This window comes from Eulemur rufifrons, chromosome 7, assembly GCF_041146395.1.
Source record: "Eulemur rufifrons isolate Redbay chromosome 7, OSU_ERuf_1, whole genome shotgun sequence".
In the NCBI taxonomy this organism is placed as follows: domain Eukaryota; kingdom Metazoa; phylum Chordata; class Mammalia; order Primates; family Lemuridae; genus Eulemur; species Eulemur rufifrons.
Genome location: NC_090989.1, coordinates 279,292,409 through 279,310,482, shown reverse-complemented (window position 1 = coordinate 279,310,482; position 18,074 = coordinate 279,292,409). Strand labels below are relative to the sequence as shown.

The 18,074-nt window shown below is 50.5% G+C and overlaps 1 protein-coding gene across 2 annotated transcripts; it reads left to right on the top strand.

Moving 5' to 3' along the window:
- NAIF1 (nuclear apoptosis inducing factor 1) lies at positions 1-4,644 on the top strand. Of its 2 annotated transcripts, XR_011233937.1 has the most exons (3): positions 1-682; positions 2,399-2,925; positions 4,137-4,644. XR_011233937.1 is itself a non-coding variant. In XM_069474712.1 (2 exons), exons 1-2 carry the CDS (start codon positions 172-174, stop codon positions 2,869-2,871), a joined length of 984 nt encoding a protein of 327 aa, XP_069330813.1. In that variant the 5' UTR covers positions 1-171; the 3' UTR covers positions 2,872-3,317. The 2 variants fall into 2 exon arrangements, 1 of the variants encoding a protein (XP_069330813.1); XM_069474712.1 differs by lacking the exon at positions 4,137-4,644 and having other exon boundaries at positions 2,399-3,317.
- Positions 4,645-18,074: the final 13,430 nt, after the last annotated feature.

The following is an 18,074-nucleotide window of genomic DNA, read 5'->3' as shown; positions in this document are numbered from 1 at the left end:
CGCACTTTGCGTAGCGAGGGGGGTTACCAAAGGCCTGGTGCTTGGCCTTAAGCGAGCCCGGCCTATCCCCTGTAGGGGGTGGGTGAGGGGTGAGGTTGAGGAAGAAGAGAAGGGGAATTGGGGTGGTTGAGGGGATTATAATTTCTTTCAAAAGAGGGGAGGGGAGAGGCCATGGCCGTCCCAGCCAAGAAGAGGAAGATGAACTTCTCCGAGCGGGAGGTGGAGATCATCGTGGAGGAGCTGGAGCTGAAGAAGCACCTGCTGGTGAACCATTTCAATGCGGGGGTCCCCTTGGCGGCCAAGAGCGCAGCCTGGCACGGCATCCTGAGAAGGGTCAACGCCGTGGCTACTTGCCGCAGGGAGCTGCCTGAGGTCAAGAAGAAGTGGTCTGACCTCAAGACCGAGGTCCGTCGCAAGGTTGCCCAGGTCCGGGCCGCCGTGGAGGGTGGTGAGGCGCCGGGGCCCACTGAGGAGGATGGAGCTGGTGGGCCTGGTACAGGCAGTGGCAGTGGCGGCAGTGGCCCAGCTGTAGCCCCTGTACTGCTGACCCCCATGCAACAACGCATCTGCAACCTGCTGGGCGAGGCCACCATCATCAGCCTGCCCAGTACCACAGAGATCCACCCCGTGGCCCTCGGACCCACTGCCACTGCAGCCGCAGCCACGGTCACCCTGACACAGAGTGAGTGACCTCTCCTGCTCAGTCAGCGTGCATAAATGGGAAGGGCCAACAAGCTCTGGGGTGGCCTGGGGAAGGTTGGCTGCCAAGGGTCAAAGGTCAGATGGGGGTCTTGGAAGACCATGAGTCCTAACAAGAGTGCCCCAGATAGAAGTGATCTTGTTCTCTTTGGGACTTCCTCAGCACGTGGTCTGGACTCTGACAGCTGGATAGCTCTCTACTGTGTGTTGCCACAATGTTTGTCCATGACTTACCTCCACTTGTTGAACCGTGTGGTCCTTGAAGACAGAGACCATGTCTATGTCCCCACAGGACATATCTATTGAATAGATAGATGGGAATAATAATGCCCAAGTGAGACAACCATTCTGGACAAAGACTTTCTGTGTTTTCAGTGCAGCAAACATTCATCAGGCAGTGCTTGGGAACCTTATGCTTCCTGGTGTTAATCTCCTCATTCATTCATTCATCAAACATTAGCACTTACTCTGTGCCAAACCCTGTGCTGGGCACTGGGATTACCCAAATTGTCTAAATTATAGGCCAGTTATGTTCTAGTAGGACAGATAAGATACATATATGAATATCTCACTATCAGTTGGGAAAACCTAAGGATTCAGAAGAGGAAGGGGGGCTTCCTGGTGGGCACTGGAGGCTGGAGAAGACTGGCGTCTTCCACGTGCATGGAGGCCCAGACAACCCACCTAGGATCCCTTCAAAAGTTCTCAGCTATGAATGACAACAGAACTAAGTTTGGACTTTTTAGTTCGGAGAAAGGTTTGTGCCAGTGACTGCTACCTCTGCTCGTTTGTGATGACTGTGAACTGGATCATTCAGTGACTCTTGATGGGGCTTGGGGGAATTGGGTGCTTGTGTGAGTGCCATCCCCCTGCAGTGTCATGTTTCTCAAGTATATATTGAGGTGGGAAATGGGGGCAAACACGGGCTAAGTCAGATGCTGTTGTGGAACAGGAAGGACGTGTAGGTGTCCCATTGTCCAACGTGGTCAAAGAGACAGGGAGACATTTCTTGGGCACTTTAGCTGCTACTGCCCTACTCCTGCCTCCTTTCTGCTTGGCCACAGGGCACGTGGAAGTCAAGAAAACATCAAGGAAGGTAGGACTCTGGGGCTCCAAATTGCTTGTGTAGAGTCCCACCCAAGATGCCTACTTCGTGCTGGCATTAGAGGGAGCATGTGACCTGCCTCTGAGGTGCCTTTCTTAGCTAGAAGCAGCCCAGTGGAGTGGTTATGAGCACTTCGGGCTCTGGTGTTAGGGAGACCTGGGTTTGCTTTCTGACTGCTGAATGAGCCCTGTGACCTTAGGCAGGTCACTCCATGTTTCCTGTCTGTTTCCCCGTCTCTGAAAATGAAGATGACAGTACCTACCTCTTGGTGTCATTATGAGGATTCATCAAGCTAATGAGTACACAGTGCCTGGTGCACAGTAGATGCTCTAAAATTCTTGCTAGTATTATTATTAGCATCTTTGCTTTTGCCAGATCTGGGGCTGGCCCTTTGGTTACTAAGTAGATTAAGGTTCTGAACCCCTTAGATTCTAGATTTATACCTGAATAGCTATACAGCCAGGGGAGGCCTGAATTCCCCTTTATCTCCCTCCAGGACAGGGCTTGACAGCTTCCTCTCTCCACCCCACATAGCCAGCTTCATTCCTTCCAGAAAAATGACCCACGTCAGCCCTTGTTCTTTCTTCCCTGCAGTCCCCACCGAGACAGCCTATCACACTCTGGAGGAGGGAGTGGTGGAGTACTGCACGGCCGAGGCCCCCCCACCCCTGCCGGCCGAGGCCCCCGTGGAGATGATGGCCCAGCACACAGACGCATCGGTCAAGCCGCAGGCACTCAAGAGTCGTATTGCCCTCAACTCTGCCAAGCTGATACAGGAGCAGCGGGTCACCAACCTACATGTGAAGGAGATTGCCCAGCACCTGGAGCAGCAGAACGACCTCCTGCAGATGATCCGACGGTCCCAGGAGGTGCAGGCCTGTGCCCAGGAGCGCCAGGCCCAGGCCATGGAGGGTACCCAGGCAGCCCTGAGCGTCCTCATCCAGGTCCTTCGGCCCATGATCAAAGATTTCCGCCGCTACCTGCAGAGCAACACACCCACCCCGGCTCCTGCCTCTGACCCTGGACAGGTGGCCCAGAACGGGCAGCCGGACAGCATCATCCAGTGAGGGCAGGGATGGAGCCAGCCTTCCCCCGTGATTGGACGAAACCTCTGCGGTCTTGTAAGTGGGTTCTGTAATTGGCCTTAGGTTGGCCGCGTGGACAGCTCCCTCTTTGACAAGCATTTAGGGGTCCACTGCTTCTGAAAAGGAGACTGGGAAGAGGAACTTGTTGGGCTCCTGAGACCAACTCTCTTCCTCCCACCACTCGAGTTGCCTTGCTAAGATCCAGAAGACTGGTTAGCTGGGGTCACATGTTGGTGTGACGGGACATGTGTTGTCATGAGCCAGTGCTTGTGACATGACCCAGACTCGGTCTAGGACGACTGTAAGGAACAACTGGCTCTCACTGGTGGCCATCTCATAGCCAGGATCTGTGCTGAGCTGAGCCCCCAGGTGCCATCTGTTTGAGTAAGATAATGTCAGTGGAGCTGGCAGTTGGGCAATAATATCTTCCTCCCTCGGGAGGCAGCATGACTGAGCCTGAGGAGGAAACTCTACCTTTTTCTCCTCACTGTACCTCAGTTCTCAGGGGACTCTAATTACTGCTGTGTTCTCCCCAGACCCCACCCCAGGCACAGCACGGGCCCTTGTTAATGCCCTGGGATGCCTCCTCAATACACTTAGTATGCAGCCCGCCTGGCGCAGGAATGCTGTGTGTGGTGGGGATGGTTTGGCCACCCTCTGGTCTTCCACAGCTTCTCTGGGCAGCCCTTTGGTGGTTTGCCCCTAGAGCTTTTGACTCAGGTCAAGCTTTGGGTGCCGTACATTTTAATGAAGGCAACCCAGTGTGGAAGCTTCTTGTCCCACCGCAGTGGGTCTAAGGTAACCTGTTGGCTTTTTCCAGAAGGCTTTCTTCAAGCCGGTTGTATTTATTCTGTACAAAGGGCCTCCAGGAGGGCAGCTTGGTGGCCACACCCTTCCTCCTTCCTCCCTGTGCTGACTCCATGTTTCCAAAATTCAGTGCAAAAAAGCCCTGCTGAACATCACAGCCTGGACTCTGCTCCTGGCACGTTATTCAGTGCCTCGTGTTCTTGTAAGACTCCCTCTCACTGGCTGAGTGAATCTGAAGCCACGATTGACCCTGAATGTAGGAGGTGGGAGAGGCGCAGCTGATCTAAGAAGTGGGACCCTTTGAATTCTGTGCTCGGGGAGCAGCAGAAAGAGCCTTGGAGTGCCGCAGGAGGTGCTGTTCCCTGTGCGTCTTTACGCTTTCTCCCCTGCGGCATTTGTGAGGATTTTACCCAGGTGGCATTTGTCTGTTTCATTTTCAGACTCACCATTGATCACTGAGACCCTTGCATCTCCCCAGATCGTTTCCCAAGTTTGCTGTTTTGCTGCCGGTGCCTTGGCCACACGTGAGTGATGGTTACAACTTGAGGCTCCAGATCTCAGCTAGACAAGTGAAGATGCTGCCCTTCTGGGCACGAATGTTTAGACTTGCTCAGCTCTGCTATTGCGATCACAAGAAGATGCCCTAAAGATGGTTGGGAGGTGACTGCTGTACCCTCCACCTCTCTGCAGAGGCACAAGCGCAGTGCCAGCTCCAGGGGCATGGAGAGGGACCGGGCCCAGCGAGGGTGCTGGTGGTGGAAGGAAAGCCCTTCTCAGCCAGGCTGGAGAGCAGCAGGCCTGGAGCCTGATGGCCCCAGCAGGGGAGCTGCAGGGACTTCCCAAGGATTTGGGGCTTGGTTTGGTTTTTCTCTGGGGTTGGAAATCTGAGCCAATACTGTGTCTGTTCCATTTGGGTATAAAGAGAAAGCCTGGATCACTTCAACTGACTAGTTCTTTCCAGGTCATAATTTTAAATTAAAGAAATAATCACTTTTTTATACATGCATCTCTATGTCTTTCTTTCTTTATTGGTTAAATATAGAAGAGAGCAGGGCCGCGAGACTACAGCCCATGGATCGAATCTGACCCCCGAATTCTATTTTTGTAAATAAAATTTTATTGGAAAGCTGCCACACCCATTCATTTATGAATCTATGGCTTTTTGTGTGTGTGCCACAAGAGCAGAGTTGAGTAGTTATAAACAGAGACTCTGGCCCACAAAGCCAAAAGTATTCTCTCTGGCCGTTTACTGTAAGTCTGCCTATTCCTGGTTTAGGGCAGTGTTTGAGACTCCAGAGAAAATTACCTGGGGTGTTTGTTAAACATACCCAGTCCCAGGCCTCACCCCAAACCTAGAATAGATTCTTGGAGGGAGAACCCTAAGAATATGCATTGTAAACAAGCTCTCTGAGTGATTCTGATCCTTCCTGAAGGTTAAGAACCTTGGCGCAGACACCAGAAGACTTCAGTTCAGCTGGAATCCAGATCCTGCCCCAGGAGAATCTGTTCAGGAGTTGCTGCTAAACTGTTGAGAAGTCCTGCCAAGCAGAAACACTCATTTAAATAAGATTAGCCTTCCTTCTGGAGGGATCTCAGCTTTCCTGGACGTAGTCATCCTCTCACCAGTATTTAGTAATAATGAAAACTGACAATTCTTGAACCCCTAGTGTGTCCAGGCCTTAAAAGCATCTCACCGACTCCTTGCAACGGCCCCAGGAAGTAGGTGCTGATATTGTTCTTAGTCTACAGATGAAGACACCTAGGATCAAGAGATTGAACATTTTGCCTAAAATCACATAGTTACCTTATTCCCCAGGGTTGTCCAAGCTCTTAGCTACTGTGCTTAACTCTTAACTACTCTGACCTTGTTGCCAGTGGATTTGATGTCACCTAGAGATGGTTCAAGCCTGACAGTGAGGCATTTCTAGGTCAAACGAGATCTAGAGGGAGTCTGTGTTCCCCTTGGCACTTGAAAGGAAACGCAGTGACTCTTACTCTTTACAGGTTTGGGATTTATTCATATTAGGAGCGAAGAGAGGATGATTTAGCAGAGTTAAATCCACCACACGCTGATGCACTGGTGGAGAACTATTACTTACATTGGGATGATTCATTGGGGTCCTTCCTGAAGCGTGGAGTCTTATATGAAGGAATCCTCCACCGCTGAAGCTTACTACTTGGAGCATGAAATCTTTTACATTTTAAAGCACTTAGGCATTGGTACCAACCTTATCACAATAAAAGAAAAAAAAAATAAAAATAAAGCACTTAGGCAGAAGTTTTTCAAAAAAGCGTGCTTTGTAAACTATACTGTACCATACTTTCTTCAATAGGGTTTGCCCAGCAGGTCCAGGAGGTAGTGCTGTCACCAGGAAAGCACCTGGTCTCAAAAGTCAGACAGGTCTGGGCTTGAGGTTCAGCTCCACCCCTTATTCACTGTGTATCTTAACCTTTCTGGGTCTTAGTTTCATCAATTCTAAAACTGGGGGATGACAAATAATAGGACCCACTTGATGGGGGTGTCCTAAGGATTGATGGGAATAATAGCTACCATTTATTGAGCACTTACTATGTCCATACACTGCGTGTCTAAGCACTGCATGTATGAACTTCTTGCATGAGATCATGTATGTGAAACATTTAGCTTGTGCATAGGACTTAGCACATGCTCAGTAAATACTGGCTGGTACCATCATCGTTACGGCGCCTTATACTCCAAAGCAGTAACTATTGAGTCTTTTCTTGAAGTCACAATGGGAGCTTTTGTGGTTTGAGCCAGATGACAAAGGATGTGAGCCCAGAAACTACAGGGTGGCAGGGGGCACAGGGAGCAGAGTAGGAAGACTCCAGGCAGACTAGGGGCCTGGTAATCCAGGCCGGGACAGGGAAGAGCCGGCAGCCAGGAGGCTCTGGCTCCAAGTGCTCTGACAGGTGAGTTGTGCAAGTTGTCAAGTGCTGATCCAAGCTGGAGATTGCTGACCTGCAGGGTGTCCCAGCAGTCCATAAAGAGGACAAGCCAAAACAAAAGTAACAGTCACACCTGTGATCACTCACTGCCATAGTGGGAACAAGAGGAGAAAATGCCGGCTGTGCCAGAGTTCCATTTTTCCCCCATGGACAGTGCCAGGAGAGGGCCAGAGGTATTGCAGATGGGGAAATCATCTCACTGCTGAGAGATTCCTCAGCAAAAAAAAAGAAAAAGAGAAGCTCTTAATGAGTTTTATGGACTTTGGGATGTGGGGCGGAGGGGACAAGATGGGTAAGGGCCGGGAGTGGAAAAGTTCTGAGAATAAAGTGTCTCCAAGATTCCCTCTGCTCCAACCAGGAGGTCCTGGCAGACCCACTTGGGGCAGGCTTCAGATGAGGGCCTCAATACAGAGGCTGCCCCATGGGGGCTCCTGGGCTGGGCCTGCAGGTGTGTGTGAGAGCTCAGCAGGCCCGGCCTGACTCCTGACCACAGCTCACCAGCTGTGTCCCAAGTCCGGTGCAGGGAGGGCAGCTCCACCCCCTTCCCACCCCCACCCCCCGTGGAAGGCCAGGTAAAGCCTTTGTAATCACTTATGGTTGGGTACACACAAGCTTGTGCCCAAGAGTTGGACCCTCACGAGTAATAAGTGCTAGGTCTTTAGAGCCAGCCCATCTCTTACTGACTGTGCTCTGGGATGGGATTAGTTAATTTCTCCAAGCCTTAACACAATGCCTGGCACATAGTAGGTGCTCAGTAACAGCAGGGGCTTGTTTCCATCCTCTTTTGCTGTGTAACAAACAACTGCAGAACTTAGTGGTTTAAAACTGCCGTCTCCTGGTAGGAACTGGGCCACGCAGCCAGAGGTGAGCTCCATCACCGCCTGAGCTCCGCCTCCCCCCACCAACCGTCCGGGGGAAACTTGTCTTCCATGAAACCAGTCGCTTGTGCCAAAAATGCTGGGGACGGCTGGTTTAAAACACTGATCGTTTATTTGCTCATGATTTTGCAATTTGGGCAGGGCTCAGAGGGAACAGCTTGTCTCTGCTTCTCACAGTGTCAGCTGCGGCAGCTCCACTGGACCTGGGGATCCACTTCCATGTCTTGCTTGGAAATCTCCCTGAAAAGCTTTCCTGACCCTTGGAGAAATTCTAGACAATTATTTGAGGCCCTCAGAGGGTGGCAAGGAGTAGCCCCTGGAATGAACAGGCAGGGACAAGGCCAGCCCTTTGGGCTAGAGCTGTGATGATGAAGTAAAATTGGTGTGGACGTTTGCAGAGGGGGCTCTGGCGCTCAAAGTGGCCTGCGCAGTGCTGGAGGCCTAGAGCCTGTGCTGGAGCGTGCTGGCTCTGCCCCACCTCTTTCTCTGGCCAACTCCTCGGCAGCCTTCAGGGCTCAGCTTGGCTGTCACTTCCTCGAGGCCTTGCCTGACTGCTTCGCAGGCTCAGACCAGCTGTCCCTGGCTGTGACTCCCACGGCTCCCATACATCTTCTCCCTGACTCTCATCCTACCTGGAGTTCCTTCTTTTCCAACTGATTCCTTCACTGGGAGCTCCTTGGCTCCAGGGACCTCGTTTCCCTTGTTCCCGGCTATAGCTGAACTCGGAGAGGCACCTCCATACCCAGCTGCCCAAGCTGCACACGCGGGTGACATCCTCGGTCCCACGCCTGCCTCACACCTCATATCTCCCGACATCCTCAACCCGCTGTGCTCTCCAGCTGACCCCCCATTCTCCCTCACCCATGTGACTCACGGCAGCCCCTGCCTGGCCTCCACACCCTTCTGAGGCGGGTCTAACCAGGCCACTCTCGGCTGCGCCCCTTCAATAGTTTCCCTTCACCCTCAGGATGAGGCATGAGCTCCGTAATGTGACCCAGGAAGGCCTGGCGTGACCTGAGGCTGCCCCTTGTACTCTGCAGTCCAGCCATGCTGGAGTTTACTTCCTTAAGGTGCTGGGCTCTTTTTGTAGCCCCCAAGCCTTTGCCTTTGCTGATCCTCTTGCTCAGAACAACTTTCTCCCTCATCACTGTCCTAAGTCCAGTCCACCTTTCACGTCCAGCCTGGGTGACACTGCCTAGAGGCAGCCTTCTTGGGTCACACCCTGTGTTTCCTCTCTCTCAGGTTTGTGCACACACATGTAGTCATATGTTTCAATGTCTGTGTCCTGCCGTAGGAGGCTTGCTCAGTCCCAGCACGATTAACACCTTGGGCCAGAGAACCGTTGTGGGGCTGCCCCGTGCGCTGCAGGATGCTTAGCAGCGGCCCCAGTCTTGACGCACTAGATGCCAGCCGCACCCCCCACCCCCAAGTTGTGACCATCAGAATGTATTCAGACATTGCCACATGTACCCTGGGGGGCAAAATCACACCAGTTTTGCCGTGTGTCCTGCAGCGACAACATCTGTCTTATTCATAGTTACTGTTCAAGTGCGTAGCACAGCCCCCGAACTGACGTTGTAGTACACCTTTCATTGCAGTGTTGTTGCAGTGAACACTGACAGCATTGCTGTAAGTTGTTTTGCATTTCTTCCGTTTGAGAGATGAGGAGACTAAAGCTAAGACTCACCGATGGCACATATTTTCTAAATGGCAGAGCTGGGAGGCCACCCCAGGGGTGCCTGGTTGCTCAGATTCCTTTGTGAGTTACCCTCCTGTGAGGGCATGATAGTGACTCAGCCTTCCGGAGCTGCAGCCTGGACCCTGGACCTGTGACAGGTGCATCAGGAGCCCCACCCTGAGTGGCCCTGCCACACCTGAGTGCTGTGATCTTGGACAAGTCCCGTGTTTCCTCCTCGTGGGCTGCCACTTGCCCTCCTGTGTAGCCTCTGCCTCTCAGCATTGATGGGAGGATCAGAGAAGGCCATAAAGGAGGTGAGAGGCTGCACTTGCAGGGGAGGAGGAGCCCAGAGCCCCACACAGGGCCCAGTGTTGGAAGGTAACGGATACGGATGGGCAGGAATTAGAGGGCGGAGGGCCCCTCTGGGGACCCATCGTAGTATAGTTCTCGAGGATTCTGCTGTCGCCAGCCACTGCCTGCAGCCCACAGCCACTCACATAAAGATCCCCGGCTCAGACCAGAGTCCCAGGCTTGCCGCTGCAGGAGGTGATTGTTGAACCTGGCCCCTGGCGATCTCTGATGGTCAGGAATGTGGTCCTGTCCTCTCTGTCCCCGTTTAACAAAAGAAACCAGAATCCCAGCTTTTGACTGGAATTGTCCAGTTTAAACATACTGACTACTAATTATTTCTAAGCCTCCTGCAAGCCAAAGAAAACATACCTGTGGGCTGGACTCAACCCAGGGAAGCCCATCTGCAAGCTCCACACTTAACCCTTTGGGGGCCAGTTCATAGCCCCCTAGGCGGAGCCAGAGGCAGGCAGCTGGAGGCAGAGGTTGGTGGGCAGGCACCTTTTTCTCTTGCTCCTCACTCTCCCCATCCACGCAATGGGGGTGGGCCATCCTAGGCAGAAGGGACCCTAGGAAGGACACCCCCTCCTTTTCCCAGGCTGGCCTGACTCACTGGGGAACCCAGGCTGGGCTCTTTGCTTTGATCTCAGTTGAGTCAGTGTTGTCCGTGTGGGCAGCACTCACATGCTACCCGCCTGTCAGGAATCAAGCACAAAGGGGGACTGGCTGCCACAGGGGACCCCACCGAGGCCAAGGCCAAGGCAGGGTCCTGTTTGGATGGGAGGTTGGCCCAAAGGCCACTCTGACCTCTTCTGACTGTTTTTGGTGTCTGCTCAGCTCCGAGCTGTGGCACTCTGGTCTAGTTTTAGGAAACCATCTTTCCTCCACTCTCGGTTGTAAAAGTAAATAATCCAAACTTAAAGCCACCAGAACTTTAAATTATTCTGAGCCTTGAGAGGAATGTGGCCATGCAGCCTGAGTCACATGGCACACAGCTGCAACTTCTGCTTTTTTTCCTGCAAATAATTAGGAAGGCCAAGTGGCGCCAGAGATATGCCCCCTCAGATCATTGCCCCTTTTCATGGAGAAATAAAGTAATCTTCCTGGAATGTAGCAATCTGTAACCAATCCAATCACTGTGGGGTATGCTGGTCCCCTGTGGAAAATGATGCAAAGCAATCCTGCTAAGATTTCTCTGTCTCTGCCTGTGTAAGTGAAACCATAACTTCTCCACTTTGGAGCACAGACCCCACTCGTTTGGAGTCAGTGTCTCTTGAGTGGCTGTCCTCAAGCTTTGTGCTTGAATAAACTCTATACTTAATCATATTTTCTGAATCTCATTATTTTAGGTTGACAGAGTGCATGCAGCTTGGAGGAGGGATCCCAACTCTGGCTTCAGTGGTGTGGATGTGACCCAGGACTGGTCCATTAGAGTAATGAGAAAAACAAAATGTAATGCATCCTCTGCCCACAGTGATTAAGGATGAGCACATGATCCAGCTGGACCAATGAGAGTCTGCCCTGGACTTTTGTTCTTTCCATTGAAGTTTTGAAGCCGGCAGGATGAAAATCTGAGGCTCTTGGGGAGGGGGCGTATCACCCCATGGAGAAAGCCCACCTAATAATGAAGCCACCCCTGGAGAAGGCTAAGCAGAGGAGGGAAGAGAGATTTAAGCTGAGGTTTGAGTACCTGGATCCAGCAGTTCCTGGAGGTAGATCTACTTTGCTGGACTTACCAGTTACAACACCTGAAGATCTCCATTTTGCTTGTCACTTAAAGCATGGTGTCCATCATTAGCAGCTGAAAGAGTCTGAAGGAAATTAGAGATATTTTACCCCAAAATATGGCATTTTGACATATTGTCTTGACTGAAGAAGCCTCAAGGTGTCCCTGACCTCCCCGCAACCACCACCACCATCAACTCTCCCAAAATCTTTTTTTTTTTTTTTGAGACAGAGTCTCTATCACCCAGGCTACAGTGCAGTGGCGTCAGCCTAGCTCACAGCAACCTCAAACTCCTGGGCTCAAGCAATCCTCCTGCCTCAGCCTCCTGAGTAGCTGGGACTACAGGTGTGTGCCACGACACCCGGCTCATTTTTTCTATTTTTATTAGAGACTGGGTCTCACTCTTGCTCAGGGTGGTCTCGAACTCCTGAGCTTAAGCAATCCTCCCACCTGGGCCTCCCAGAGTGTTAGGATTATAGGCATGAGCCACCATGCCCAACCTCTCACAAAATCTTTATCTGCCAGAGATCCAGACCCACCTAGGAAAACAATTGTCTTTTTCTTCCCCTCCCTGAAAGACCAGGGTGTGACCACACTGAATAGACTTTCTAAAAAGACAATGTCTCATCTCTCAGACTCATTTAAATTCTCAAAGGAAACTACTTACTAGTTAATCTTCCTTCTCCATCCATTCATCCTCCTTGGTGGTCCTTTGTTGCCCTTCCACAGAATTCCTCTTTCCCAGCCCATAACCGGGACAATTCCCTTGAGCCGTCTCCTATAGAACAAAAACAAAGAACACTCACCTGCCCCTCTGATCCCCTCAGGCAGGGATGCAGGTTTGCACTCCCAGCAAGAGTGGGGAGGGGTTCAAGAGACAACTCATAAAACATTTTACCCCTTTCTAGGCCATTCCCTCTGTTACAATTAGATGAGGATACAGGATCCAAATTGGGTCAATTCCTGCTCCCCCCTCCAAACTTGGAATTGGATTCAGAGACCCGCTCAGTCTTGGTGGCTGTTTGAGCCGTCTTCCCATAACAAGAGGCAGAAAGGGCTCCTCAGCAGAGCGACGAGAGAGAGGGAGCTTGTGAGGAAAGGCGGGGCTGGTGTGGTCTGGAAGGTGGCCCTGTATTCCACAAGCTTCCCAGGCTCGGCTCTGCCTCTTGAGGCCTCCTCTCCAGTGACTGAAGGGGTTTTATAACCCTTTCCTCTTTATATAACTTTTCACATTAATGACTAACTCAGATTATTTGTTTCTTGCACCTAAAATGTAGTTTGTTTGTTTTTAATTTTTTGGTAGATATGGGGTCTTGCTATGTTGCCCAGGCTTGGTCTGGAACTCTTGGCCTCAAGCAACCCTCCTGCCTTGGCCTCCTAAAGTGCTAAGACTACAGGTGTGAGCCACCACGCCCAGCCTGGTGCCCCCTTTGTAACCATCCGTCCCTCCCATTCCCTCTCCATGCCCTCCCTCCTACCTCCCCAAGCAACCACTGGTCTGTGTTCTGTCAGGATAGTTTGCATTTTCCATGATTTTATGTAAAGAGAGTGTATTCTTGTCTGGCTTGTTTCACTCAGGCTAATTGTTTAGTGATGCATCCATGTTGTGGGTATGAATAGTTTGTTCTTTTATTCCTGGATAGGATATACTATAATTTGTTTATCCATGCAATCACATATCAATGTTTTAGTTGTGTCAATGGAAAAAAAGCCAAACTCTGTAAAATAATTTTAAAGAGATTTACTTTGAACCAAATTTGAGGACCATGACCCAGAGCCACGCCCAAGAAGCCTTGAGCAAGTGGACTCGCTGTGGCTGGGTTACAGTTTGGTTTTGTACATTTCAGGGAGACAGGGGTTACAGGTAAAGTCATAAATCAATATATGGGAGGCATACATTGGTTTGGCCCAAAAAGGTGGGCCATCTCGAAGTGGGGGACAGGGCTTAGAGGTTATAGGTGGGTTTAAAGATTCTTTGACTCGTAATTGGTTAAAGACATGAAGCTTTTTCTAAAGGCTTGGAATGTTTTAACATAGGAGCTGTTTATCAGAGATAGGCACATATATTTGTTGTGTAAATTGAGGACCTGTAGGTGTGTCTTGCATACCCTTAGGCCTGTCAATGGGTTACAAAGGATGTCCCCAAGAAGGGAGGGAAGCATGATAAGGCATGTCTGACCTCCTTCCTCCTGGCAGGCAATTTAGTTTTAGGATATTCCTTTGGCCACCAGGGGGTCCATTTAGTCAGCCAGTGTCGGGGGTGAGCCTTAAAATTTTACTTTAGTTCACAGTTGTTTCCATTATTTAGTGGTTATGAACCATTGTGTACAAGTCTTTATGGGGATACTGCTTTCGTTCCTCTTGGATAAATACCTAGGAGTGGAATGGTTGGATCATATGATTAGTGTATACTGAACTTCTTAGGAAACTGCCATTTTCCAAACTGGTTGTACTGTTCCCGGTGAGTGATCATCCTTGGTCCTTGTACTCAGAGACAAAGGATTGAAACCAAAGCAGAAAAGCAAAGTGAAATAAGTTTATTAAGCAAGTATACCTCTAGACCTGGAGGGGGGTGTCAAGGAAGATTAGCAAGCAATAGTACACTCCAGAAGGGGGCAGGAGTGGGCTCAGGTCCCAGCAGACAGTGGCCCTGGGGTCTCTTCGGGTTCCTCTTTTTCTTGCTTCTGACTTCCTCATTCTTGTGTTGCTGTGCCCCTCCCACTGAGAATGTTCTCTCCTCCCATCTGTCGGGGTGGGGGGAGGAGATTTTTACTTTATTTATTCAGACTCAGATGAATTGGCTTCCGAAATCCACGGGGGGCGGGGTGGCAGGGGGAGAGCAAGCTCTAATGCTAATTTATGGTAATGATGATATGATGAAGTCAGAGTCATTTGCGGACACTCTTGTCCCCCAACTGTGCAGGGGTCTCCAGTGGGACTTTCCCTCCATGGGAGCAAGCAAGGTATCTCTGCAATGGGTACAACTGCAGCTTAACCACTGCTTTTGTTTTCATTGACTGGTAACCTTAATTTTGTTCCTATTGCTTCGTGCCACCTGAATTCTTTTTGAGCCACCCGTGTTCCCTACCCTAATCTCCTGCCTCAGTCCCGTTTTACATTCTCACCAACAGTGTGTGTGAGTTCTAGTGGCTCCACGTCTTGCCAACATTTGGTGCGGTTGGTCTTCTTAACGGTAACCATCGCTCACAGGTGTGAAGTAGTATCTCATTGTGGTTTTAATTTAAGACTAATGGTGGCAGAGCATCTTTTTATTTGCTTATTTGCCATGTGTATATCTTCTTTGATGAAGTGTCTATTCTATTTAAATTACCTTTTTCTTATTAAGTGTCAAGAATTCTTTTTAGGGCGGGCGAGGTGGCTCACGCTTGTAATCCTAGCACTCTGGGAGGCCAAGGTGGGCAGATCGTTTGAGCTCAGGAGTTCGAGACCAGCCTGAGCAAGAATGAGCCCCCGTCTCTACTAAAAATAGAAAGAAATTAGCTGGACAACTAAAAATATATAGAAAAAATTAGCCGGGCATGGTGGCGCATGCCTGTAGTCCCAGCTACTCGGGAGGCTAAGGCAGTAGGATGGCTTAAGCCCAGGAGTTTGAGGTTGCTGTGAGCTGGGCTGACGCCACAGCACTTTAGCTGGAGCAACAGAGTGAGACTCTGTCTCAAAAAAAAAAAAAAAAAAAAAAGGCTGGGCGAGGTGGCTCACGCCTGTAGTCCCAGCTTCTTGGGAGGCTGAGGAGGCGGGAGGATAGCTGCAGCTGAGCAGTTCCACACCAGCCTGAGCACAGTGAGACCCCGTCTCCCGTCTCTAAAAAAGACTCAAAAAAAAAAAAAAAAAAAAGAAAGAAAGAAAAAGAATTCTTTTTATATCCTCTGTCACATATATTTTTCACAAATATTGTCTCCCAAACTGTGCTTGCCTTTCCATTTTTTGTGTGTGGTTTTTTTTTTTTTGGAGACAGAGTCCTGTTCTGTTGCCCGGGCTAGAGTGCCGTGGCATCAGCCTAGCTCACAGCAACCTCAAACTCCTGGGCTCAAGCGATCCTCTTGCCTCAGCCTCCCAGAGTGCTGGGATCACAGGTGTGAACCACTGTGCCTGGCCTGCCTTTCTGTTTTTCCAGCAAGCTCCACAGATGAATACACACAGAGTCCGAGAACCTCTCCTCAATGACTAACATCGCAGATTCAAACGATGAGGAGGGGGGCTTGTCCGTGGGACGGACAGAGCTAAAAGCAGGACCTGCAGGCATAACTGGAGATGAGGGTGGGGGCAACACTCCTCAGACTCTGTAAGAAGAGGTGTGAATTGGTGCAATAGTGCAGTAGGCCTATTTGCTAATGACTTACCAAAAAAATCTTTATTTTTATTTTATTTCTTTTTTTTTGACTCAAGTAAGTTCAGTTCTAGAAATTTTTCCTGAAAAAAATAAACAAGAGCAGTAAGTTGTCTGTCCCAAGATCTTTGGTCCTGGGGTTGTGCTGAGGGGAGGGGCTGCAGATGCGCTTGGCTGGCTGTCCTTGGGACCTTGGTCCCCTGCCCATAGGTGACTCAGAGCCCTTTTGCCGTCAAGCATGGGTGGAAGGAGCAAAGGGACCGGGGGAGGCCAGTGGGGCTGGAATTCGACCTGTCCCCAGCAGGGTGGGTGGAGGAAGGTGCAGTGCAGGGCTCATCCTGCTGCACCCAGAGTCCATGTCTACTCAGCCTGACTTGGCCTTGGGAGGGCTCCAGGATTCAGGCTGTAACTAGACACCACCTGTGCAAACTGGGAACTGGGGACAGGGTGACACAGCTTCCTAGGAACTAAGAAAAGACAGCCCTTTGCTCTCTAAGCACTCATAGTTTCCTGGGACTTAGGAAGGTGGGGCCTTGGCCAAGGCCTGGCCAGGACTCCTGGAGCCGGGTGCGGGAGGGAAGCCAGGAGCCTGGAGACCTGGGTTCTAGATGAGACCCCGCCTTGCTGTGCCACTTAAGGAAAGCCCCTTCCCCTTCCTAGGCCCCAGTTTCCTCAGCTGGACAGTGAAGGAGGTGGCCTTCCAGTGGGGATTGAAAGCATGCGTACTGGAATCAGCCAGACCTGAGTCCCATTTCTAGCTCCATCACTTTCTGTGACTTGGCATGTTATTTTTGTACTTCAGTTTCTTTCTTAACTTAAAGCCCTGCAATGGCTCTTCATTGTTTTTTTTTTTTTTTTTGAGACAGAGTCTCGCTCTGTTGCCCGGGCTAGAGTGCCGTGGCATCAGCAACTTCAAACTCCTGGGCTCAAGCAATCCTTCTGCCTCAGCCTCCCACGTAGCTGGGACTACAGGGATGTGCCACCATGCCCAGCTAATTTTTTGTGTATATATTTTTCGTTGTCCATATAATTTCTTTCTATTTTTAGTAGAGACGGGGTCTCACTCTTGCTCAGGCTGGTCTCGAACTCCTGAGCTCAAAAGATCCTCCCGCCTCGGCCTCCCAGAGTGCTAGGATTACAGGCGTGAGCCAGTGCATCCAGCCAGCTCTTTATTGTACTTTGGAGAAAGGCTGTGTATAATCTGCCCCTTCTCCCTTCTCCAGCTCCAGTGCCTGCCACCCTCCCCTCATTCATCACACTCCAGCCACGCCGCCTTTCGGTGCAGGGTGGGGGTCCTAAGATTCTACCTCCAGCCCCAGGGCTTTATATATGCTCTTGCCCCACCTTGCATGCTCCTCCGCCTCTCTCCCTGGCTGGCTCCTATCCACTCATCACGGCTCAGAGGCTGCTTCCTCTGGGTAGCTGTCCATGACCCCAGATATAGTCATCCTACTGCTGACCCCTGTCACAGCACAACTGTGATCATGGAACAGTTATGTCTGTGCCCATCTTTTGTTTGATGTCTGTCTCCCCTGTGGCACTCTGAGCTCCCTGAGGGCAGAGTTGAGTCATTTTTTGGGGGGCTGTGCCTCCTGCCCCTTGCACAGGCCTGGCATAGAGGAGGTACCCCAGGACTTGTGTTGAACAAGGTAGTTTTGACACCATATTTCATTCGTTCTAAGGTGTGCTCCCCACTACCCATTGAAACATTTCTGCAATCAGTTCGTATTTCATGATTGTAGTGGCTAAGTAGCAACTGTGACTTATTTGTCAATGCCAGCACGTGCACATCAAAACTTGCAGCTTGGAAGGACACTGGAGACAATGATGGTGTACTCTGAACAAAAGCTGCAACTCCTGTGCCCTCAGTGACACAGGGGACAATATTGTCTGGAAAAACACAGACTCGATGACTATGAATGAAAAAGTGATCCAGAAAAGTCAGACTCTGCATGTGCAGAAGTTTTAAGAATACCTTCACTAAATTACTTTGATCACAGTTTCCTTTTTATGTGTGCACGGTTGTGACATATTAATATGTTAAAAATCTGCCTAAAGGCCGGGCGCGGTGGCTCACGCCTGTAATCCTAGCACTCTGGGAGGCCGAGGTGGGTGGATCGCTCGAGGTCAGGAGTTCGAGACCAGCCTGAGCAAGAGTGAGACCCCGTCTCTACTAAAAATAGAAAGAAATTATATGGACAACTAAAATATATATATACAAAAAATTAGCCGGGCATGGTGGTGCATGCCTGTAGTCCCAGCTACTCGGGAGGTTGAGGCAGGAGGATCACTTGAGCCCAGGAGTTTGAGGTTGCTGTGAGCTAGGCTGACGCCACGGCACTCACTCTAGCCCGGGCAACAGAGTGAGACTCTGTCTCAAAAAAAAAAAATAAAATTAAAAAAAAAAAAAAATCTGCCTAAGTTTAAAAGTAT

Excerpts from the sequence above, each read along its gene's own strand:
- NAIF1 (XM_069474712.1), top strand. The coding sequence starts at position 172 with ATGGCCGTCCCAGCCAAGAAGAGGAAGATGAACTTCTCCGAGCGGGAG. Across the intron at positions 683-2,398 it reads CACGGTCACCCTGACACAGA|TCCCCACCGAGACAGCCTAT; the intron begins GTGAGTGACCTC and ends TCTTCCCTGCAG.